Genomic DNA, 23,096 nt, shown 5'->3' with positions numbered 1-23,096 from the left:
TCTGCATACAGATATATGTCTGTAGCAAATGAATAATTTGATTCTGATAGATAAAATCAGCAAGCCACTTGGTTTAGGTCACTTCAAAGGCACACAGGTAATGGCATGCGCAAGGAAGTGCCTAAGACTACAATCAGGAATCTGCATATCCTGAGCAATGTATGTTATTCGGCCTTCTGCTTTGAGACAATGACTCCTAGGATCAATTGAATTAACGAAGTCTCAAATGTTGATGAACACTAGCAGTATTTACACTCCAAAATAACCAAAGGAAAACCTTGATAGACAAACAAATATCAGACGCTATGACTCCAGAATTCACCCCCTGCTCGTCACTGTTGAACAAATTATCTGATATGTTTTACAACACCTTTGAATATGTAAATTGGGATTGTTAAAGTTGGGATATAAGACAGGGTTTGGAGCAGTCTTTAGTTAGTGCAGAGGGAAAGAGACAAGGAAAGGATCCTAAGACATCAGAAGAAGGTAGCTATGCATTTAACCCTCAATAATTCTTGCAAGTGTACAGTATGTGTGTTAATTGTTTAAGTTTGTAATATTGTTTGTGTTTGTTTAATATGTACTGCAGTTAATAATAATTATAGGATTTATTATCATTGTGTTTTTCATATCTTGTATTTTGTATACCTAGAATAAAGTGTTATTGAAATAGAGCTATTATTCCATGGTTCAAACTCATTTTTTGGAATCTCTAAATCATACAAATCTGCATATATTATATAAGGCTCTGCAAAGTTGGACAATATATTTATACCCCTAAGGTATAGAGCATTGATATATCAAATGAGCCAGAAGGATACATCCCTGCATAAAGTATATTTACCATGTGCACAGATGTATTGCTTGGACAGTAATTGTTTTCAGTAGCTTTATTCATACCCACATAGTCAATGAGCCAGGATTATATATCTCTGTAAAGTATAATTACACTTTACCTTGACATATCTCTTGGACAAGTAGATATATAATTCCTAAACCCAAATGAGCCAATCACATGCATATGTATAGGAATGTTCATATAATGTACATTGCTGTGTGATTGGACTAGTGCTAATCTCTGCCCCTTTAGCTATGAGCCAACCTAATTTGTAAGCCTATTATAATATATTTGCAGATGTAAGATACATAAAGCATAAATCAATATATGATATAATAAATATATATTATATAAGATTCCACACTTCAATAATTGGCACCCCAGATGGGACCATGGAATAATTTGGTATCTATTTTAAACTAACATAATATCTATTAGGAAGCAGCACCAATGGCTATAAGCCTGCTGGCAAAGTACAAGATCACAGTGGAATAGGTTACAAATGAGAATAAAGAATTTAAAGGCCTAGAATAGAAAATGTGCACAGTGGAAATTAGTATTTCCAAATAAATGTATAAATGTACCAGGTATTAGAGTTTAACCTTAAGACACCGGTCAATCTTAAGGAGAGGATACCTTCAGTACTAAAAACAAAGAATATATAAATTTAGCATTGTAATGTTAAATATGCAAAAAGTTGCAGCAGCATTAGGAAAAATGCGCAGAACTGCGGATTTAGAAGCCAAACAGAAATGTAAAGAAGGATCAGGTTCACGTCTTCGTAAGGCGTGCCTGACCATTAATGCAAAAATGCATTCATTATTTAAGTCCCTTAAACAGAAAAATAAACAGAAAAAGTTTGGGGCAGAAGCAAAAAGCCTGGCAGATTGTAAGCAAACTGTCATGACCTCTCAGGAGGAGATAAAAGAAAGTACAAGGGAGAACATTGTAGATGTAGGTGAGACTCAGGACAGCATTGTCCATGTGCAGCACACAGAGTCTGCTATGGTCACACAGACCACCAGCAGAACAGCCTCTGTGGTAAAGGAAGAAAGTAGCAATGTGCCGGATGTGTCTATCATCAGACAGCACATTAATGTAAAGGAGGTAGCAGCAATAGGAGATGTCCCCTATACTGTTTCTACTAAAGGGGAAGATTATTGTAACTCAGATTATGAGTATTCTGCTGAATACACTCTCAGAGTTCCCAATGTAAATGAAGAATTTGTTATGCCCTTAGGCAAAGGTGAATTGTCAGCAGATTTAAACACTGATAGCAGCAGTACAGTGCACACAGGGGTGGAGAAGTGCCCCATGGTGAAAACTCCCATGGCAACCAGAGTTGCAAACCTTGAAATGTATTTACCTGGAAACATGTTTAAAGGGGAAATCCATGAAATTAATTCAGGAATGCATGTTTACAAACAAGGTTCCCAAACTTTTGTAACCCCCACACAACACTCAGAGACATCTAGTGATGGTGCAAATGTTTGCATGCTCTCAGAGAGACCACATGCAGAGTGTCATTCTGCAAACCACACACCAATTAACAATGACAAAAAGGATCACCAGGATGAAAATGTTTTTATGCCCTGGTGCCATAACCATTTTATTACAGGTGTGGAAAGACAGAAAGCCCTGGGACCTGCAATACATATTTGGCAAAGTCTAACAAGTTTCTCTCCCCACAAAAGTAGGTTTTTTCAGAAGCTCCAAGATTCTTCCAGACTAAGGAGCCATGCCAAGCAGCAAACGCTATGGTTGAAGACAGTCTGGGCCCAGGCTACGTCACAAGGGAGTATGGTCACAAGTGAATACGGTAGTATCATTCCTTTACTTGTTAGATCCAATGTAGCCATTGTTTGCTTTGATGTTCAAACAGCCACAGTTTCCAAATTAAACCAGCATCATATCTGCAGCGACAATTGTGCTGTCATTGACACACAATGTGACAGGAAAGATTGGCACAGGCCAGAAACAATTGTTTGTTTGTTTGTTCTTCAATCTTTAAAGACACATTTGTAAATTCTGTACCTGATAACATGCAGCAGATAGGACAGAATGCATAGCAAGCTATGTTAAATCACTGTATAAATATCTGTGATATTCATTGTATGTATTTTTGTTTGATTCATAGTAATCCTGGCAACCTGTATACAGAATGGTGCAAGACTCCAAAAAGACTCCAATTTACAAGGCAAAAGGTCTTCATTAACCCTTTCATCGCTGCTATCCAGCAAAATCTACATAGCATCCCTAAAGACTGATATATGGACAAATCCTCAAGGAGTTTTCCAGGTTCACAAGAAAGGGGAATGTTTTCATTAACCTTTTCATCACAAGTAATCATTACTTGTCTTTCAAACTACATGTACATTCCCACAACAGTGTACAGCACATCTCATCACTGTGATTATACAGAACTGTCTCATCCCTTCATATACCTTAATCACATATATGTAAACATTTGTCTGAGATATATTTTATATCATTGTATTATATACCTTGTAAATATTTGATTTTTTTTTATATTACACAATAGATACTACCTATGCTTCCTTCGTAAAAGCTTCAAAAGTAATTAAATATCTAAAACAGGATGGTATACCACGTTTTAACAAATTGGGACAAGATTATTAAGTGGGATGAATAATTCTCTTAATAAAGACTGTAACAAGTCAAAGGGAATTATTTGTAGCGTAACAGGGTCAACTGTATATGCACATGGCTGCATATAAAATAATATTGGATGGAATTAGATATATTTAAAGCCATTCCTAAATGATATTTAATATCTGTTTGAAGCAGTTATATTCATTTATTGTATTGATAGGCTGTTGCTATAGACATGTCAAATCATTTTATATAGCATTATTAGTTCAAATATAGGTAGGATAGGAAACGCCTTTATATGGGTTAAACTAATATAAGGTTATGTAAGATTGAGATGTATAAATAGGTACAAGGTAGAATAAGGAGATTTAAGACTGCATGGTCATTTATTCAGTGAGGAAATACAGTAAACAGAGTAGGTGTACTACTCGCAGCCATTTGTGGTACTATTGCCCGAAGACAATTAAGACCTACTATTAACAAGGAAAGAAAGAAAGAAAGAAAGAAAGAAAGACTGGTTCATAATATGCCTGTTCTATTCAAAATCACAACCTGTTTTGTGCAAAGCAATATGGACACTGGTCACAACTGCGGCATTGGATAAACGCAAAGGAAACAGAACTGCTAAGGACTGTATAAAGACCATTACCGAGGGTCATCACAAGTACTGAGTTGCAAACTCAAGATCACAGTACGCAAAATACACAGCACTCGACGTACAAAGCCCTCTGCCTCAAACAGCGAAATGGCAAGCAAAGGAGCAGCGGCTATGAAGAATTCTACTTCAACTGCCTCCATAATGCAAACGCAAGGCGTCTCCAATTGCAAGCAAATCACGCAGATGACAGTCTTATCCCAATAAATTGCTACAGCCAAGAACAGCAAAAATGTCCAAACGTACTGATCCAGATACAGAAAAAAGGTCTACAATTGGGCTATGGTATTCCAAATGTCTGTAGAAATTAGTTTTCCTCATGAATACTGAATAAAAACCTCAGTCTTGTCTGCTTTAGTTAAAAAGTAGAATAAGGTTAGGTAAGCTAAGAATTTTTATAGATTTTTAAAATCACAATGGTTATTATTATTACACTTATGGTATATATTATGGTTACAACGAAAGTTATGTTTGAAGGAATATTTTGAAACGTATTTGGAGGCAATTACGCTAGTTTAATGTGTGGCCAATCAAAATAATTTCTCATGGCCACAAGGGGGCGACTGTTGCCTTATAGGTAATTGTCCGCACTCAATATAATATTAGGGCAATGGATGTTGTCTGAATCAAAATATAATTCATTATAAATAGGCGATGTAACCATAGTGAACATGCATAGGAAGTATCGATCTAGTTAGATGGTATATATGTGTATGCTTTTGTGTGTATAGGCATAGTAGGGAATAATGTAATGCAATGTCTGCATACAGATATATGTCTGTAGCAAATGAATAATTTGATTCTGATAGATAAAATCAGCAAGCCACTTGGTTTAGGTCACTTCAAAGGCACACAGGTAATGGCATGCGCAAGGAAGTGCCTAAGACTACAATCAGGAATCTGCATATCCTGAGCAATGTATGTTATTCGGCCTTCTGCTTTGAGACAATGACTCCTAGGATCAATTGAATTAACGAAGTCTCAAATGTTGATGAACACTAGCAGTATTTACACTCCAAAATAACCAAAGGAAAACCTTGATAGACAAACAAATATCAGACGCTATGACTCCAGAATTCACCCCCTGCTCGTCACTGTTGAACAAATTATCTGATATGTTTTACAACACCTTTGAATATGTAAATTGGGATTGTTAAAGTTGGGATATAAGACAGGGTTTGGAGCAGTCTTTAGTTAGTGCAGAGGGAAAGAGACAAGGAAAGGATCCTAAGACATCAGAAGAAGGTAGCTATGCATTTAACCCTCAATAATTCTTGCAAGTGTACAGTATGTGTGTTAATTGTTTAAGTTTGTAATATTGTTTGTGTTTGTTTAATATGTACTGCAGTTAATAATAATTATAGGATTTATTATCATTGTGTTTTTCATATCTTGTATTTTGTATACCTAGAATAAAGTGTTATTGAAATAGAGCTATTATTCCATGGTTCAAACTCATTTTTTGGAATCTCTAAATCATACAAATCTGCATATATTATATAAGGCTCTGCAAAGTTGGACAATATATTTATACCCCTAAGGTATAGAGCATTGATATATCAAATGAGCCAGAAGGATACATCCCTGCATAAAGTATATTTACCATGTGCACAGATGTATTGCTTGGACAGTAATTGTTTTCAGTAGCTATATTCATACCCACATAGTCAATGAGCCAGGATTATATATCTCTGTAAAGTATAATTACACTTTACCTTGACATATCTCTTGGACAAGTAGATATATAATTCCTAAACCCAAATGAGCCAATCACATGCATATGTATAGGAATGTTCATATAATGTACATTGCTGTGTGATTGGACTAGTGCTAATCTCTGCCCCTTTAGCTATGAGCCAACCTAATTTGTAAGCCTATTATAATATATTTGCAGATGTAAGATACATAAAGCATAAATCAATATATGATATAATAAATATATATTATATAAGATTCCACACTTCAATAATGACAAAGCCGCCAATTCTGACACACGCCTGGCCGAAGCCAAGGCCAATAACATGACCACTTTCCACGTGAGATATTTCAGATCCACGGTTTTAAGTGGTTCAAACCAATGTGATTTTAGGAAATTCAACACCACATTGAGATCCCAAGGTGCTACAGGAGGCACAAAAGGGGGCTGAATATGAAGCACTACCTTTACAAAAGTCTGAACTTCAGGCAGTGAAGCCAGTTCTTTCTGGAAGAAAATCGACAGAGCCGAAATCTGGACCTTAATGGATCCCAATTTTAGGCCCATAGTCACTCCTGACTGTAGGAAGTGCAGAAAACGACCTAGCTGAAATTCCTCTGTAGGGGCCCTCCTGGCCTCACACCACGCAACATATTTTCGCCAAATGCGGTGATAATGGTTTGCGGTTACTTCTTTCCTGGCTTTTATCAGCGTAGGAATGACTTCCTCCGGAATGCCCTTTTCCTTTAGAATCCGGAATTCAACCGCCATGCCGTCCAACGCAGCCGCGGTAAGTCTTGGAACAGACAGGGCCCCTGCTGTAGCAGATCCTGTCTGAGCGGTAGAGGCCATGGGTCCTCTGATAACATTTCTTGAAGTTCCGGGTACCAAGCTCTTCTTGGCCAATCCGGAACCACGAGTATCGTTCTTACTCCTCGCCTTCTTATTATTCTCAGTACCTTTGGTATGAGAGGCAGAGGAGGGAACACATAAACCGACTGGTACACCCACGGTGTCACTAGAGCGTCCACAGCTATCGCCTGAGAGTCCCTTGACCTGGCGCAATATCTCTTTAGCTTTTTGTTGAGGCGGGACGCCATCATGTCCACCTGTGGCCTTTCCCAACGGTTTACCAACAGTAGGAAGACTTCTGGATGAAGTCCCCACTCTCCCGGGTGTAGGTCGTGTCTGCTGAGGAAGTCTGCTTCCCAGTTGTCCACTCCCGGAATGAACACTGCTGACAGTGCTATTACGTGATTTTCCGCCCATCGGAGAATCCTTGTGGCTTCTGCCATCGCCACCCTGCTTCTTGTGCCGCCCTGTCGGTTTACATGGGCGACTGCCGTGATGTTGTCTGATTGGATCAGAACCGGCTGGTTTTGAAGCAGGGGCCTTGCCTGACTTAGGGCATTGTAAATGGCCCTCAGTTCCAGAATGTTTATGTGTAGGGACGACTCCTGACTTGACCAAAGTCCCTGGAAATTTCTTCCCTGTGTGACTGCGCCCCAGCCCCGAAGGCTGGCATCCGTGGTCACCAGGACCCAGTCCTGTATGCCGAATCTGCGGCCCTCTAGAAGATGAGCACTCTGCAGCCACCACAGTAGAGACACCCTGGTCCTTGGAGACAGGGTTATCAGTTGATGCATCTGAAGATGCGATCCCGACCACTTGTCCAAGAGGTCCCACTGGAAGGTCCTTGCATGGAACCTGCCGAATGGAATTGCTTCGTACGAAGCCACCATTTTTCCCAGGACTCGTGTGCAGTGATGCACCGATACCCGTTTTGGTTTTAGGAGGTCTCTGACTAGAGATGACAGCTCCTTGGCTTTCTCCTGCGGGAGAAACACTTTTTTCTGTTCTGTGTCCAGAATCATCCCCAGGAACAGTAAGCGTGTGGAAGGAACCAGTTGGGACTTTGGAATGTTTAGAATCCAGCCATGCTGTTGTAGCACTTCCCGAGATAGTGCTACTCCGACCAGTAACTGCTCCCTGGACCTCGCCTTTATTAGGAGATCGTCCAAGTACGGGGTAATTAAAACTCCCTTTTTTCGAAGGAGTATCATCATTTCTGCCATTACCTTGGTAAACAACCCTCGGTGCCGTGGACAGTCCAAACGGTAGTGTCTGGAATTGGTAATGGCAATCCTGTACCACAAATCTGAGGTACTCCTGGTGAGGAAGGTAAATTGGGACATGCAGGTAAGCATCCTTGATGTCCAGGGATACCATGTAATCCCCCTCGTCCAGGCTTGCAATAACCGCCCTGAGCGATTCCATCTTGAACTTGAATCTTTTTATGTATGTGTTCAAGGATTTCAAATTTAAAATGGGTCTCACCGAACCGTCCGGTTTCGGTACCACAAACAGTGTGGAATAGTAACCCCGTCCTTGTTGAAGTAGGGGTACTTTGACTATCACCTGCTGGGAATACAGCTTGTGAATTGCCTCTAGTACAGCCTCCCTGCCCGAGGGAGTTGTCGGTAAGGCCGATTTGAGGAAACGGCGGGGGGAGGCGCCTCGAATTCCAGCTTGTACCCCTGAGAATACTACTTGAAGGATCCAGGGATCCACCCGTGAGCGAACCCACTGATCGCTGAAATTTTTGAGGCGGCCCCCCACCGTACCTGGCTCCGCCTGTGGAGCCCCACCGTCATGCGGCGGATTTGGAAGAAGCGGGGGAGGACTTTTGTTCCTGTGAACCTGCTGCGTGGTGCAGCTTTTTTCCCCTTCCTCTGCCTCTAGACAGAAAGGACCCGCCTTTTCTCCGCCTGTTTTTCTGGGGTCGAAAGGACTGTACCTGATAATACGGCGCTTTCTTAGGCTGTGAGGGGACATGGGGCAAAAATGCTGACTTCCCAGCTGTTGCTGTGGAAACAAGGTCTGAGAGACCATCCCCGAATAACTCCTCACCCTTATAAGGCAAAACTTCCATGTGCCTTTTAGAATCTGCATCCCCTGTCCACTGCCGAGTCCATAAGCCTCTCCTAGCAGAAATGGACAATGCACTTATTCTAGATGCCAGCCGGCAAATCTCCCTCTGTGCATCTCTCATGTACAAGACTGAGTCTTTTATATGCTCTACGGTTAGCAATATAGTGTCCCTGTCCAGGGTGTCAATATTTTCTGACAGGGAATCTGACCAAGCAGCAGCACTGCACATCCACGCTGAAGCAATAGCTGGTCTCAGTATAACACCAGTGTGTGTATATATAGACTTTAGGATAGCCTCCTGCTTTCTATCAGCAGGTTCCTTTAGGGCAGCCGTATCCGGAGACGGTAGTGCCACCTTTTTAGACAAACGTGTGAGCGCTTTATCCACCCTAGGGGGAGTTTCCCAACGTGACCTATCCTCTGGCGAGAAAGGGAACGCCATTAGTAATTTTTTTGAAATCACCAATTTTTTATCAGGGAAAGCCCACGCTTCTTCACACACCATTAATTCTTCAGATGGGGGAAAAACTATTGGTAGTTTTTTCTCCCCAAACATAATACCCTTTTTTGAGGTACCTGGGTTTATATCAGAAATGTGTAAAACCTCTTTCATTGCCTCAATCATGCAACGAATGGCCCTAGTGGACATTAAATTTGACTCATCGTCGTCGACACTGGTATCAGTATCCGTGTCGACATCTGTGTCTGCCATCTGAGGTAGTGGGCGTTTTAGAGCCCCTGATGGGCTTTGAATTGCCTGGGCAGGCACGAGCTGAGAAGCCGGCTGCCCCGCATTTGGCATGTCGTCTAATTTTTTATGTAAGGAGTCGACACTTGCACGTAATTCCTTCCATAAGTCCATCCACTCAGGTGTCTGCCCCGCAGGGGGTGACATCACATTTATAGGCATCTGCTCCGCCTCCACATAAGTCTCCTCATCAAACATGTCGACACAGCCGTACCGACACACCGCACACACACACAGGGAATGCTCTTAAAGGAGACAGGACCCCACAAAAGCCCTTTGGGAGACAGAGAGAGAGTATGCCAGCACACACCAGAGCGCTATATAATGCAGGGACTAACTGAATTATGTCCCCTATAGCTGCTATAATATTTACTGCGCCTCAAATTTGTGCCCCCCCTCTCTTTTTTACCCTTTTCTGTAGTGTAGACTGCAGGGGAGAGTCAGGGAGCTTCCTTCCAGCGGAACTGTGAGGGAGAAATGGCGCCAGTGTGCTGAGGGAGATGGCTCGCCCCTTTTTCGGCGGACTTTTCTCCCGCTTTTTTCTGTATTCTGGCAGGGGTAATTACCACATATATAGCCTCTGGGGCTATATATTGTGGTTATTTTGCCAGCCAAGGTGATTTTATTGCTGCTCAGGGCGCCCCCTCCCCCAGCGCCCTGCACCCTCAGTGACCGGAGTGTGAAGTGTGTATGAGGAGCAATGGCGCACAGCTGCAGTGCTGTGCGCTACCTTGGTGAAGACTGAAGTCTTCTGCCGCCGATTTTCCGGACCATCTTCTTGCTCCTGGCTCTGTAAGGGGGACGGCGGCGCGGCTCCGGGAACGAACACCAAGGACGGGTCCTGCGGTCGATCCCTCTGGAGCTAATGGTGTCCCAGTAGCCTAAGAAGCCCAAGCTAGCTGCAAGCAGGTAGGTTCGCGTCTTCTCCCCTTAGTTCCTCGTTGCAGTGAGCCTGTTGCCAGCAGGTCTCACTGTAAAATAAAAAAACTAAAATATACTTTCTTTCTAGAAGCTCAGGAAGCCCCTAGTGTGCATCCAGCTCGGCCGGGCACAGAAATCTAACTGAGGTCTGGAGGAGGGGCATAGAGGGAGGAGCCAGTGCACACCAGGTAGTACCAAATCTTTCTTATAGTGTGCCCAGTCTCCTGCGGAGCCCGTCTATTCCCCATGGTCCTTACGGAGTCCCCAGCATCCACTAGGACGTCAGAGAAAAACAACATGTGAAAAACGGGCCTCAATTGAATAGGCAGGGTGGCGAAATCAACCTCTCCGAAATTACTGGAGCAAACAGCATATCTCCCTATGCTGCTTGGTTCCCCTGCAGTGTACAGAGATCACATGATGTGGAATTCTGTTGATTCTGTTTATTTTTCCTCCATGCTTTATAACAATGCAGAGAATATGCCAGAGTGAGACACACAGCTAGAGGCTGCAGGTGAAGTCTTGCCAAGGGACGAGTTGCCCGCCTCTGTTCTGGAAGAATCTGTTTAGCTTGTTCTCTTGCTTGGGCAGATGTACTCTGCAGTCATGCCAAGCTGTCACCAAAGTCCTCTGACAACTATACAGAGAAACTCACAACTCCTTACAGGCTGGATAAGCTACATATGTAAATGAAGAATCGTCCTTAATAACTCTGGGGCAATACAGGTACAGGTTGAACTCGATGGACATTTGTCTTTTTTCAACCTCACCAATTATGTAACTATGTAATAAGTCAGAACGAATTCCACACATCAATATACCTTGGCTTCGCTGTCAGGCAGGAACAAGTAGGCCCCACTCTTATCTCTGCTGTTTGTAGTGCCATACCAAGTAAACTCCACCTTCACATTGTGAGTTTTTCCATCATCTTTTACTTTCATTTGCTAAAAAAATAAATAAACAAAAACAAATGAATTCAGTGTATTATAAGTAAATCTGGAGTAGCAGGCTACGATTATATTTATCATACTTTGCATATGCATTTCAATGGTGTATTTCACTACGGTCAGAACATATTGGGGTAGATGTATTAAGCCTGGAGAAGTGATAAAGAAGTGATAAAGCGGTGATAAGTGCAAGGTGATAACACACCAGACAATCACCTCCTTTCATTTTTCAAATCAGTAATGACTGGCTTGTGCATTATCACCTTGTGCTTATCACTTCTTTATCCCTTCTCCAGGTTTTTACATCTGCCCCATTATTTTTTGTCTTTTTATTTAAATCAGTCTCTTACTGATATCAACACTTTTGAGCGGGAAGAACATCTAATCAGATTAAAAGAATGTTAACAACAGCAGAGTATTTCAGAAGAGGGATTGTGCCGATTTTGAGGGAGGCAGTGACCACTTCTTTGATTGTGTAAGGTGAGAACAGAGCCATCTGTGAGTGGGACACTTATGACATGAGTAGTGAAGCAACAGGCAGGAGCTGGGTCCCCCAACAGACAAGGTGCCTGCCATACCGATGTAGAAAGATTGATGGGTGAAATGCACCTCTACATCTACATGAAGACATCTAAACATCCAGGTTGTTCCATTGAAGCAGTCTTTTCACGCACACACATCAAAACAAATTGTCATCTCCAAAACAACGATTTGACAGTGGACTATAAAACTAGGTACAAGTATCTACCATTTATGTATCTACCATTTAATTTCTCTACCTGAGGCTAGAGCAATAGGGAGCATCTCTCCTTTTTTTTTGGATGCAATGCCAGCAGCAAAGAGACAGATGAAAAGGAAAAGAACTGAAAATTAACAATTTCTGAACAGTTGTAATGTAACATGACACACGTGTAATTTGATGAAGCAAAAATGAATGGTGGGTTTGGTATTAACTTTTGCAATGATGATATGCACACATTTTCAGTTTGTGCTGCTTATGTAGAGCTGAAAGTTTTCCTAGAATGACTTAAACCAACCACCATACTCTTTAAAATGCCTTCCATTTTGTATTTGGCTTACCTCCAGGAGTCCCGATGTCTGGGAAAACCACAGCTTCAGGTAGGTATTCTCAATGGTTAAGTCATTGACAATGTTGTCCAGCTCATTGACATGGAAGAGTCCATCAGATCTGATTTTGTTACTTTTCTCTCTAACAAAGAGGGTATATTCAGCCTTCACCACTTTCGCGCTCTCAGCTTCCACAATCTGGTAGACAGCTAGGCCAAGAGGGGGCAAATGTGCCAAAAATGAAACCTTGTGGGGGCAAACATGGCGAGAGCATGAGATAATTAGAAAATATAATGCATTTATTACATGTAGAATTAATAAAGATAAACAATGGATGGTGTAATGGTTAGCATTACTGCCTCACAGCACTGATGTCATGGGTTTGAATCCCACCATGGCTCTAACTGTGTGGAGTTTGTATATTCTCCCCGTGCTTGCATGGGTTTCCTCCGCATGCTCTGGTTTCCTCCCACACTCCAAAATTATACTGGTAGGTTATTTGGCTGCTGGCAAAAACTAACTCTACCATGTGCGTGTGATTAGGGAAGACTAGATGGGCCAAGTGGTACTTATATGCCAGCAAATTCTAGGTTTCAATGTAACTTAAATTTCACATTTACATAAATCTACACAAAGAATGAAGAATCTGATTATTTCATTCAACCATAATGTTCATCAATTACTAGTAATACGTTGCTCATAACAGATTGGTCATACAGACCAGGGAGGAGTAGGACACGTAACAAATGTTTGGATTTCCTTAGTCCAGTGGTTCTCAAACCGTGTGCCGTGGCACCCTGGGGTGCTGCGGGGAACTTGCAGGGATGCCCTGGGTTGGTGGTCCAGGACTAATTCAAATTATTTAAGGTCAAAGTAACAGGCAAAACCAATGCTGGTGGCTGCTAATCACAAAATATGTGTGCACACAGAAGCAAATATTGTCCCTCACCACACAACTGACCCTAAGGATGGCATATAAAACACAATTTACTTCTCAGTAAGAAACTTTTGTCCTAGGGGTGTCGTGCAAAAAAAAAAATCTGAAACACTAGGGCGCTGTGATACAAAAAAGTTTGAGAACCACTGCCTTAGTCCATCTGCACCCCTCAGCCAGACAGATCAGGATAGGACATTTTTGTCACTGACCAGACTTCTTTACTTCTTTACTCTCTTGCACATTGGGGTGGAGATCTGTGCTGCTGCACATAGCCCGGGTCCCCAATGGAGCCTTTTCCTAAACAGACTTCAGACATATCCATAAACTACATATGTAATGCTGACAAATGTATAAAATAATTGTGATTATTTGTCTTTAATAACCTAAAAGTTCTGACTTGATCACTTTGGAACCACAACTTCTGTATTCATCTCTTCAGAGGTCATTTGGGAAACGTGTGTAGTGGAAGAATTAATACACCACTGATAATACATGATAACAGATTGTAGAAAGGTACTTATAAATAAGAGCGTTTAAACATCAATAGGGATCATTACACATTTATTTAAAAAAAAGAAGAAGCCATGTTAGCTAGTCCATAGGAAGCAGAAGCACGCCATTTTTGTGCCACAGTGACGGAAGGTTTTTGTTTTTGTCAAGTGAAGACAAAAGTATGTTTCAATTTACAAAAAGGCTTACAATATTAGAAACAAACATGTCAATGTTTATAGTCATTTTGTGTTTCACATCAGCTTATGTGGGCCATACATCAGCTGGCAATGCCGATCAATGATCAAAACCGCCGCGGACATTGACTGTCGGTGAGCCGTTAGTGCAATAGGCATAATCCAGCATGCTAAAAATTCCCGACTCACTGATCACAACCATTTTTTTTTAATGTAATTGGCGACTCAAGAATTTCCAAAAAGTTGGACTTCCCCAATACCCCGACCCATACATCGGAAAAACAAGGACTTGCCCGGATACTCGGCAGAAGTATTGGACCTTGTTCCCTCCAAAAACTACAGAAAGTCTATTAAAAATATAAATAAGTATTAAAAAAAAAAACCCATTCCATGCACAAATGATGTGACATACAGTGGAGGGTGAATGCTCATTTCACATTAACAACAAATAAATACTGTATACTAATTATATAGTACTTTGCACAGATATCAATCCTGTACTACTTTGCAACTTACTGGTTAAACTACATTAATAAATGTCATACTGTACCTGGTAAGTGTCACTGAACATATCCGTAGCTCCATCCCATACAGCACTAATTTGGGCTTTTACGGCTTTTCCTGCAGCATTTAGAACTTTTAATTTTGCTGAATCTACGTAGACTGACACCACAGAGAAACGCTCTTGTTCAAAGGGGTTAAAAAGGACAAGAGACCTGTAAGGAATACATTAGTGTAACAGTTAGAAGTGACTGTAAAAGCAAGAGAGGTGCAACGAAGAAAGCTCTTTATAATGTATCAGTGGCTGGTTTGTAGATAAGAACTCTTATTTAGAGATACTACCACAGTGTGTTAGAAGGAAGGGAAGGTAGAACATGGAAATTTGAAGGCGTTTTACTGTGACTTATTACACAGAAATAACCTAATAGTTCATAAAATGTCAAATGATTTTCAGCTCAATCAAAATTATGATATTTATTCATATACATTATGTAAGGTGCTCCTTCTGACCAGCTTACATGTTTGGTTTTTCAGTAATTAACTAAAAAGCTTTATATGCGAACCTGGGCTGTTAGTCTAACGAAGAGGAAGAACATGGCCTGGTCATATACTCACCTTGGCTGCCCAGTCACTTTTATGACAGTCTTTTGGGGTAATGCATCCTGCGTTTTCTGCACATCATCCTATAATATACAATAATTGGAATAAACGCTAAATGTATAAAAATAAAAATAGTAATCACAATAGCACTGCTATTAACATGCACCACAAACCACTTCAAGCAATATAAGATCTCTAGATTTCATCCTCGTCTATGGAAAAGACACTTATTGACATAATTGGTCTCACAGAACATTTAGTATCCTTTGGCCTAAGCAATTCGCGGCTGTATTACAGTGTATAGAACATCACTACATTCAGTGGCGTAACTCGAAATTTTTCTCCCCCAAGCCAAAAAATTCTTTGGCACCCCCCCCCCCCCCCCCTTCCCCCACCCGCCGCATAATTGGGAGCAAGAAAGGGATAAATATGCGCGCGCCTTCGGCGCGCGCTGCAAAAAAAGGGGCGTGGTTTTGTTGGGATGGGCGTGGTTTCTCAGAAAGGGGCGTGGTATTGCAGGAAAGGACTACCTTATACCCCAGTTTTGCAACCTGCACGCCCAGACGTTAGCCACCACAGGAAAGAAAAATAATCCTGATTCATGCCCCTTACATTATTTGTCATTTTTCCTCCTTATAGTAATGCCCAGTATACATTATGCCACATACTGCAATGGCCCTTAGACATTATTCCACACACAATAATGCACATGACACATTATGCCACACACCATAATGCCCCCGACACATTATGCCACACACCGTAATGCCTGTGACACATTATGCCACACACCGTAATGCCTGTGACACATTATGCCACACACCGTAATGCCCCCGACACATTATGACAGGAATCGCAATGCCCGTTATACATTATGCTATACACTGCAATGCCCCTGATACATTATAGCACATACAATGCCTGTGACACATTATGACACACACCGCAATGACCTTGAGACATTATACCACAATGCCCGTGATATAGTATACCATACACCGTAATGCCTGTGACACATACCGCAATGCCCTGCCCGTTATACCCTATGCCACACACCGCAATGCCCGTTATGTATTATGCCACACTGCAATGACCCTGAGACATTATACCACATACCACAATGCCCGTGATATAGTATACCACACACCGTAATGCCTGACACATTATGACACACACCGCAATGTCCGTGATACATTATGCCACACACTGCAATGACCCTGAGACATTATACCACATATCACAATGCCCGCGATATAGTATACCATACACCGTAATGCCTATGACACATTATGACACACACCGCAATGTCCGTGATACATTATGCCACACACCGTAATGCCCATTACACATTAAGTCCTACAGTAAGGCTTCTAATTACTTTTCAATTACCTTCTCGTTGTCAGGGGTTTCATGCACTGGGTGTCATGCTCGTTGCCAGGTGTTTCATGCACTGGGTGTCATGCTCGTTGTCAGGTGTTTCATGCACTGGGTGTCATGCTCGTTGCTAGGAGGTAGTCCGTGTTGCTAGGGCTGTGCTCCCAGTGCCACATATGACCCCAGTGCCAGATATTCCCCCACGGTGCCAGGTACTCACATGCCCCCGGTGCCAAATACAGCCCCCCCCATTTGCCAGGTACACATATACCCCCCCCCCCCCCAGTGCCACATATGCCCCCAGTGCCAGATATTCCCCCCCAGTGCCACATATGCCCCCAGTGACAGATATTCCCCCCGTGCCAGATATGCCGCCAGTGCCATATATTCCCCCCCAGTGCCACATATGCCCCCAGTGCCAGATATTCCCCCAGTGCCAGATATCCCCCCTAGTGCCAGACATCCCCCCCCAGTGCCAGACATCCCCCCCCAGTGCCATATATGCCCCAGTGCGACATCCCCCCCCCAGTGCCAGATATCCCCCCCAGTGCCAGACATCCCCCCCCCAGTGCCATATATGCCCCAGTGCCAGATATCCCCCCTAGTGCCAGACATCCCCCCCCCCCAGTGCCAGATATCCCCCCCAGTGCCAGACATCCCCCCCCCCCAGTGCCAGACATCTCCCCCCCAGTGCCATATATGCCCCAGTGCCAGACATCCCCCCCCCCCAGTGCCAGATATTCCCCCCAGTGCCGCCGTCGCCGCTTATTGGAGGGACACGGAGGGCACAGCGTCTCCTGTGTCCCTCCTGCTGCATCATCTCCGGCGGCCGCGGGTCTAATAGGGGGAAGTGCCGTCCGTGAGCCAATTAGAGCTCACGGACGGCACTTCCCCCTATTAGACCCGCGGCCGCCGGAGATGATGCAGGAGGGACACAGGAGAGGCACACGCTGTGCCGTCCGTGTCCCTCCAACAAGCGGCGGCGGGAAGGAGAAAGCAGACTGACATGCGGGCGCTCGTCCGCATGTCAGTCTGCTGTAATCAGTGGCGCCCCCGCAGCCCCTCGCCCCCAAGCCACCGCGAGACTGCGGGGGCAGTAGTTACGCCACTGACTACATTGTTTTATGCCATTGTCGCAGTACTGTCATTTTGCTTACCTAGGTGTGTGGCACGCTTATATACTGTCCTATGTGTGTGTGTGTGTGTGTGTGTGTGTGTAATATATATATATATATATATATATATATATATATATACACACACACACACACACACACACACACACACACACATATATATATATATATATATATATATATATATACACACACACACAAACATACGTGCATATATATATATATATATACACACACACACACACACACACACACACACACATATATACACATGCATATATATATATATATATATATATACACACACACACATGTATATATACATATACTTGTAGAGCTCCCTTACACACAATATGCCTTTTAAAGGGCCTAATTCAGATCTGATTGTAGATGTGCTAAATTTAGCACATCTACGATCTGTCGCATCGCATAGCAGTAATGATTTTGCACCTGGCTAGTAACTCCCTTCCAACACAGCCGCCGCGGCCCGCCCCCGCAACGGACCAGACACACCTGTGTTGTCTGGACCGCACCCAGCCAATGGTGTTCTTACGCCGTTGGCACGCCCTCTCCTGCCCCGCAACCACCTCTGCCTATCAATCAGGCAGAGGTGATCGCAGCCCATAGATGCTGTCCCCAGTGCAAGATATACATATATGCCCAGTGATCGCGCTGGAATGAAAATTATGTGGGTCCCAAGGACCCATCATTTTTAAAATTTTGGGTCCCTCTTCATTGTTTTTGGGTCCCATCATAAATTATTTCTGCTAAATCTGTTAAATGGCTATCAGACCTCTCTAAATTCCCTGTTAATAGAGCTCAGCCTCTCCACGTGTCCTGGCATTAGATCACTCTACATAACCCTAAAATGCTCATCAGACGCCCCCATCTATAGCGACACTGCACATAAAGTATATACACCACCCAGGTGACCCGCCTCCCCATACCTAAACTAAAGAAAAATAAGACCTGGCTGCACTGAGTGCCGGGGCTTTGCTCACTCCACAGACGTGTTTCCACAGACGTGTTCACCCCACATGCCCCTTGTGTGCCCTAAATGCACCCATTGCCTAATGGACATGCTGCATCCACAGCAACATGTTCTCCACTACACAACATTGCTGTGCTACATTCCTCCCTGCATACATCACTGCACTACAGTCCCCCTATATGCTACACTACTTTCCTGCACTACATCATGTACCTCTATATGCTGCACTACATTACTACACAACATTTCTGCACTACATTATTACACTACTTAACTGCACTACATTACCCTATACGCCACACTGCATCCTCTCATACACTGCACTACATCACGACTACACTACATTCCCCTCTATGTGCTGCACTATATCACTACATCCCCCCCATATGCTGAACTACATCACTGCACTATGGGGGTCCTTCCGACCTGATCGCACGCTAGATTTTTTTCGCTGCGATCAGGTCAGAACTGCGCATCGCAAAGCCCAGGCGCGTCGTATGGGTGCAAAGCGGATCGTTACTGAGCGATGGATTTAACAAAGAATCCTTTCACACAGCCGATTGCAAGAACATTGACAGGAAGAAGGCGTTTGTGGGTGGCAACTGACCATTTTCTGGGAATGTTTGGAAAATCGCAGGCGTGTCCAAGCATTTGCAGGACGGGTGTCTGACGTCAATTCCGGACAGAGCAAACGAAGAGTAAAGAAGACTCTTTTTTGGGTGCACTCTTATTAAGTATGTATTTATGAAATTTGTTAAAACATACAATTTTTATTATATTTAATTAAAATATTGTCCGTATCCACTCATATTGCATTTGTAGGAGGAACAAGTCAAAAAATGGGGTTATGTCCTGGTTTGATCTATCCCAATATAGACTGGCATGGGGGTGTAGATATATTAACCATACACCTGTTCTCATGCCATACCAGTACAAGCTGTGCTTGTTTTAATGGGACCAAAATAGGTCATGCAAAAATATGTATCAGTTACACCGGGATTATGTGTACCAAATAAACTATCTCGTCTAGTCTTAGCCACTTAAGCCCTCAATGGGTACTTGATAGGATAGAACTGAAAAGATTAGGTTCTATTAAGTCTCGCCTAAGAAGATGATGGTTAAGGAGACCAAAAATTGGTGATATACCGATGTTCTTGCCTGAATAGAATCAAGAAAATTGTATGAGATGGGAAGGAAGAAGTAGTGGTGATACTGCTGTTGGTATTCGAGTTTTGATTTGGAACAACCTCAGATTACTACACTGGGTATTCTTTGAGGGTCACCCCTCAAATACTGACCCAGCCCATCACCGTTTTGCTTCCAAGATCAGACGAGATTGGGCTCTAGCGGTGAGGTATGGTAGTAACCTATGAATGAGGAGTTCCACTCACCAATGAGAGTGCCCCTATTTAATAGATTTAAGGAAGAAGTGTGGATCTGCTGTCCTGTTAGACCTGGGATTGCTCCCAGGAATCATGGATGAGAGTCCACGAAAATAGAAAAGGTATTGAATTCTTTATAAGAAATAAGAAAGTAACATAGTGCATAGATTCAGGCAATTTATAGACAAAATGTGCATGTAAAATTGCAGATAAGTTTGCACATCAGTATTATCTATGGTATATATTCACACTGAAAACCCAGCAAAAATGCCCTTTTCTATTTATTATCCTCACCCTTGACTGACCCAGGGACCTGGGCAGTAATTGGTATCACCTTTCATACTAATATAATAATTTTTATTTTTATCAGTTATTATAACTAATTGATAGCATATAAGATGATAGCCCTAGTCTTGATACATACATGTTATACCTGATATAATATTATTCTTTTTGCTCGTCAGACAATATTTGATACATTGTATCTGAGACCTCACTTGATAGCACCCTTGGATATATTACCTATATATTTAAATGAAAGTGTTTTGGATGAAATCCTCACCCAGAAAAGGGCATTTTTGCTGGGTTTTCAGTGTGAATATATACCATAGATAATACTGATGTGCAAACTTATCTGCAATTTTACATGCACATTTTGTCTATAAATTGCCTGAATCTATGCACTATGTTACTTTCTTATTTCTTATAAAGAATTCAATACCTTTTCTATTTTCGTGGACTCTCATCCATGATTCCTGGGAGCAATCCCAGGTCTAACAGGACAGCAGATCCACACTTCTTCCTTAAATCTATTAAATAGGTGCACTCTCATTGGTGAGTGGAACTCCTCATTCATAGGTTACTACCATACCTCACCGCTAGAGCCCAATCTCGTCTGATCTTGGAAGCAAAACGGTGATGGGCTGGGTCAGTATTTGAGGGGTGACCCTCAAAGAATACCCAGTGTAGTAATCTGAGGTTGTTCCAAATCAAAACTCGAATACCAACAGCAGTATCACCACTACTTCTTCCTTCCCATCTCATACAATTTTCTTGATTCTATTCAGGCAAGAACATCGGTATATCACCAATTTTTGGTCTCCTTAACCATCATCTTCTTAGGCGAGACTTAATAGAACCTAATCTTTTCAGTTCTATCCTATCAAGTACCCATTGAGGGCTTAAGTGGCTAAGACTAGACGAGATAGTTTATTTGGTACACATAATCCCGGTGTAACTGATACATATTTTTGCATGACCTATTTTGGTCCCATTAAAACAAGCACAGCTTGTACTGGTATGGCATGAGAACAGGTGTATGGTTAATATATCTACACCCCCATGCCAGTCTATATTGGGATAGATCAAACCAGGACATAACCCCATTTTTTGACTTGTTCCTCCTACAAATGCAATATGAGTGGATACGGACAATATTTTAATTAAATATAATAAAAATTGTATGTTTTAACAAATTTCATAAATACATACTTAATAAGAGTGCACCCAAAAAAGAGTCTTCTTTACTCTTCGTTTGCTCTAGCCCTTTCCTGACTCTGGGTGCACCACCAGATAATAATAAGAGATTATCTCCGTACAAATGTATACTGGTCCTGATAAACACATGTAATTGTGCAATACTGGTGCGGAATCATCAACCTTCCTGGTCAATTCCGGACAGTCTGAAGTGATCGCAGCGGCTGAGTAAGTTCTGGGCAACTCAGAAACTGACAAAACTTTTTTGTACCGCTTGGCTGCACATGCGATCGCACGCTTGCAAAGCAAAAATACACTCCCCTATAGGTGGCGACTATCTGATCGCAGCGCTGAAAAAAATAGCTAGCGTGCAATCAGGTCGGAATAACCCCCTATCCAAGATCCTGGCAGTCGGGATGCCGGCTGTCAATATTGCGACACTGGAATCACTTGTCAGAATGTCGGCGCCGGCATCCCGATCTCATTTGGGCAGGCGTAATTAGATTTAGGTTGTGGGAAAGGGTGGTTTGATATAGGCTGCGAGGAGGGGGGGTTTAGGCTGCAGGAAAGGAGGGGGGTAGGTATTCTATACAGTGGGATGCAGCGGTCAGTATTCTGACCGCCAGCACTTCAGCCCCAACCCAGAATGAGGGCACAAGGAGGGTTAAGTGGAAGGAGGGGGGGCAAATTAGAATTGGGGTGACATGATGGAGGAGCAGGAACAGGAGGGATCAGTTTAGAATAGAGCGGCAGGTTAGAGGGTGGACACTGTAGAGGGGATGAAGGAGCGAGTCTAACTCCTAATAGCTATCCCTCCCGTGGACCTTCTCCTTAGCAGATAGACAGAAGGCAGCGTCCCCTCATAGAGCAAAGAGCTCAGGGTCACTCACTTGCTGGTGAGTCCATCTCCGACCCTGACGCGGCTGTTTTGAAATGAAAGCCTATCATTCTGACATATCAAGTGCCCCCGCGCCATTGTACACCGGAGGCCGGGGAGAGCTGCAACACCATGAGGAACGGGCTCCTTCCTCTCCCCGCGGCTGCTATGACACTGTCATGGCAACCGCAGTGCACCAGATGACCACGTTCCCGGAAAGACGGGGGGAACTAGTGGGGGGTAACCTCAGTTTTTTTTTGTTTTTTCGTCCCCTCGCCTCCTTCCCTGCCGCAGCCATCTCACCTCTCGCCGCCTGCAGCTCCCACAAGACGTGGAGATGCTGGAAAGCAGCGCAGCCGCCGAGATCCTGCAGGACTGACACGCACGGATCTGTGTCATGCCAGCCCCGGACAGCAGCAGGTAATGTCCCCTCCTATTCTGTCTGATGCCGTGCTCCCGTGCGGTGCAGAGGGTGAGGGGAGGGAAGGAGATCACACTCTAGTCTCCATGGTCTCCTCCCCTTCCTCTGCAGTTGGAGAAGGAAGCTAATTGACAGCACAGGACAGCGCTGCTGATTGGCCAGAGCGTGTCCTGATGGACCCAGTGTTTTTTTATTTTCGGGTCACCACCATCGGTTATCGGGTAAAATACGCGCTATAGTGCGTTTTTGAGAACACTGTATGCCCCAGTGCCAGTTACACATATATGCCCCCAGTGCC

The 23,096-nt window shown here is 43.1% G+C and overlaps 1 protein-coding gene and 2 pseudogenes across 1 annotated transcript in view; 1 reads left to right on the top strand and 2 right to left on the bottom strand.

Annotated features, from left to right (window-relative positions):
* MAN2A1 (mannosidase alpha class 2A member 1) overlaps positions 1-23,096 on the bottom strand; it is a 309,002-nt gene that overhangs the window by 54,761 nt on the left and 231,145 nt on the right. The window contains exons 12-15 of the mRNA XM_063964104.1: positions 15,157-15,224; positions 14,591-14,756; positions 12,430-12,663; positions 11,224-11,346 (exon numbers count right to left, since the gene is read on the bottom strand). Of these exons, the coding sequence (XP_063820174.1) occupies positions 11,224-11,346; positions 12,430-12,663; positions 14,591-14,756; positions 15,157-15,224 (591 nt within the window). The remainder of the gene's footprint in view (positions 1-11,223; positions 11,347-12,429; positions 12,664-14,590; positions 14,757-15,156; positions 15,225-23,096) is intronic.
* On the bottom strand, positions 19,893-20,010 carry LOC134945617 (5S ribosomal RNA; annotated as a pseudogene).
* On the top strand, positions 20,882-20,999 carry LOC134945613 (5S ribosomal RNA; annotated as a pseudogene).

Source organism: Pseudophryne corroboree, chromosome 1 (assembly GCF_028390025.1).
Source record: "Pseudophryne corroboree isolate aPseCor3 chromosome 1, aPseCor3.hap2, whole genome shotgun sequence".
Taxonomy (NCBI): Eukaryota; Metazoa; Chordata; class Amphibia; order Anura; family Myobatrachidae; genus Pseudophryne; species Pseudophryne corroboree.
The sequence above is the reverse complement of the archived record's forward strand: the minus strand, read 5'-3'. Positions and strand labels throughout refer to the sequence as shown.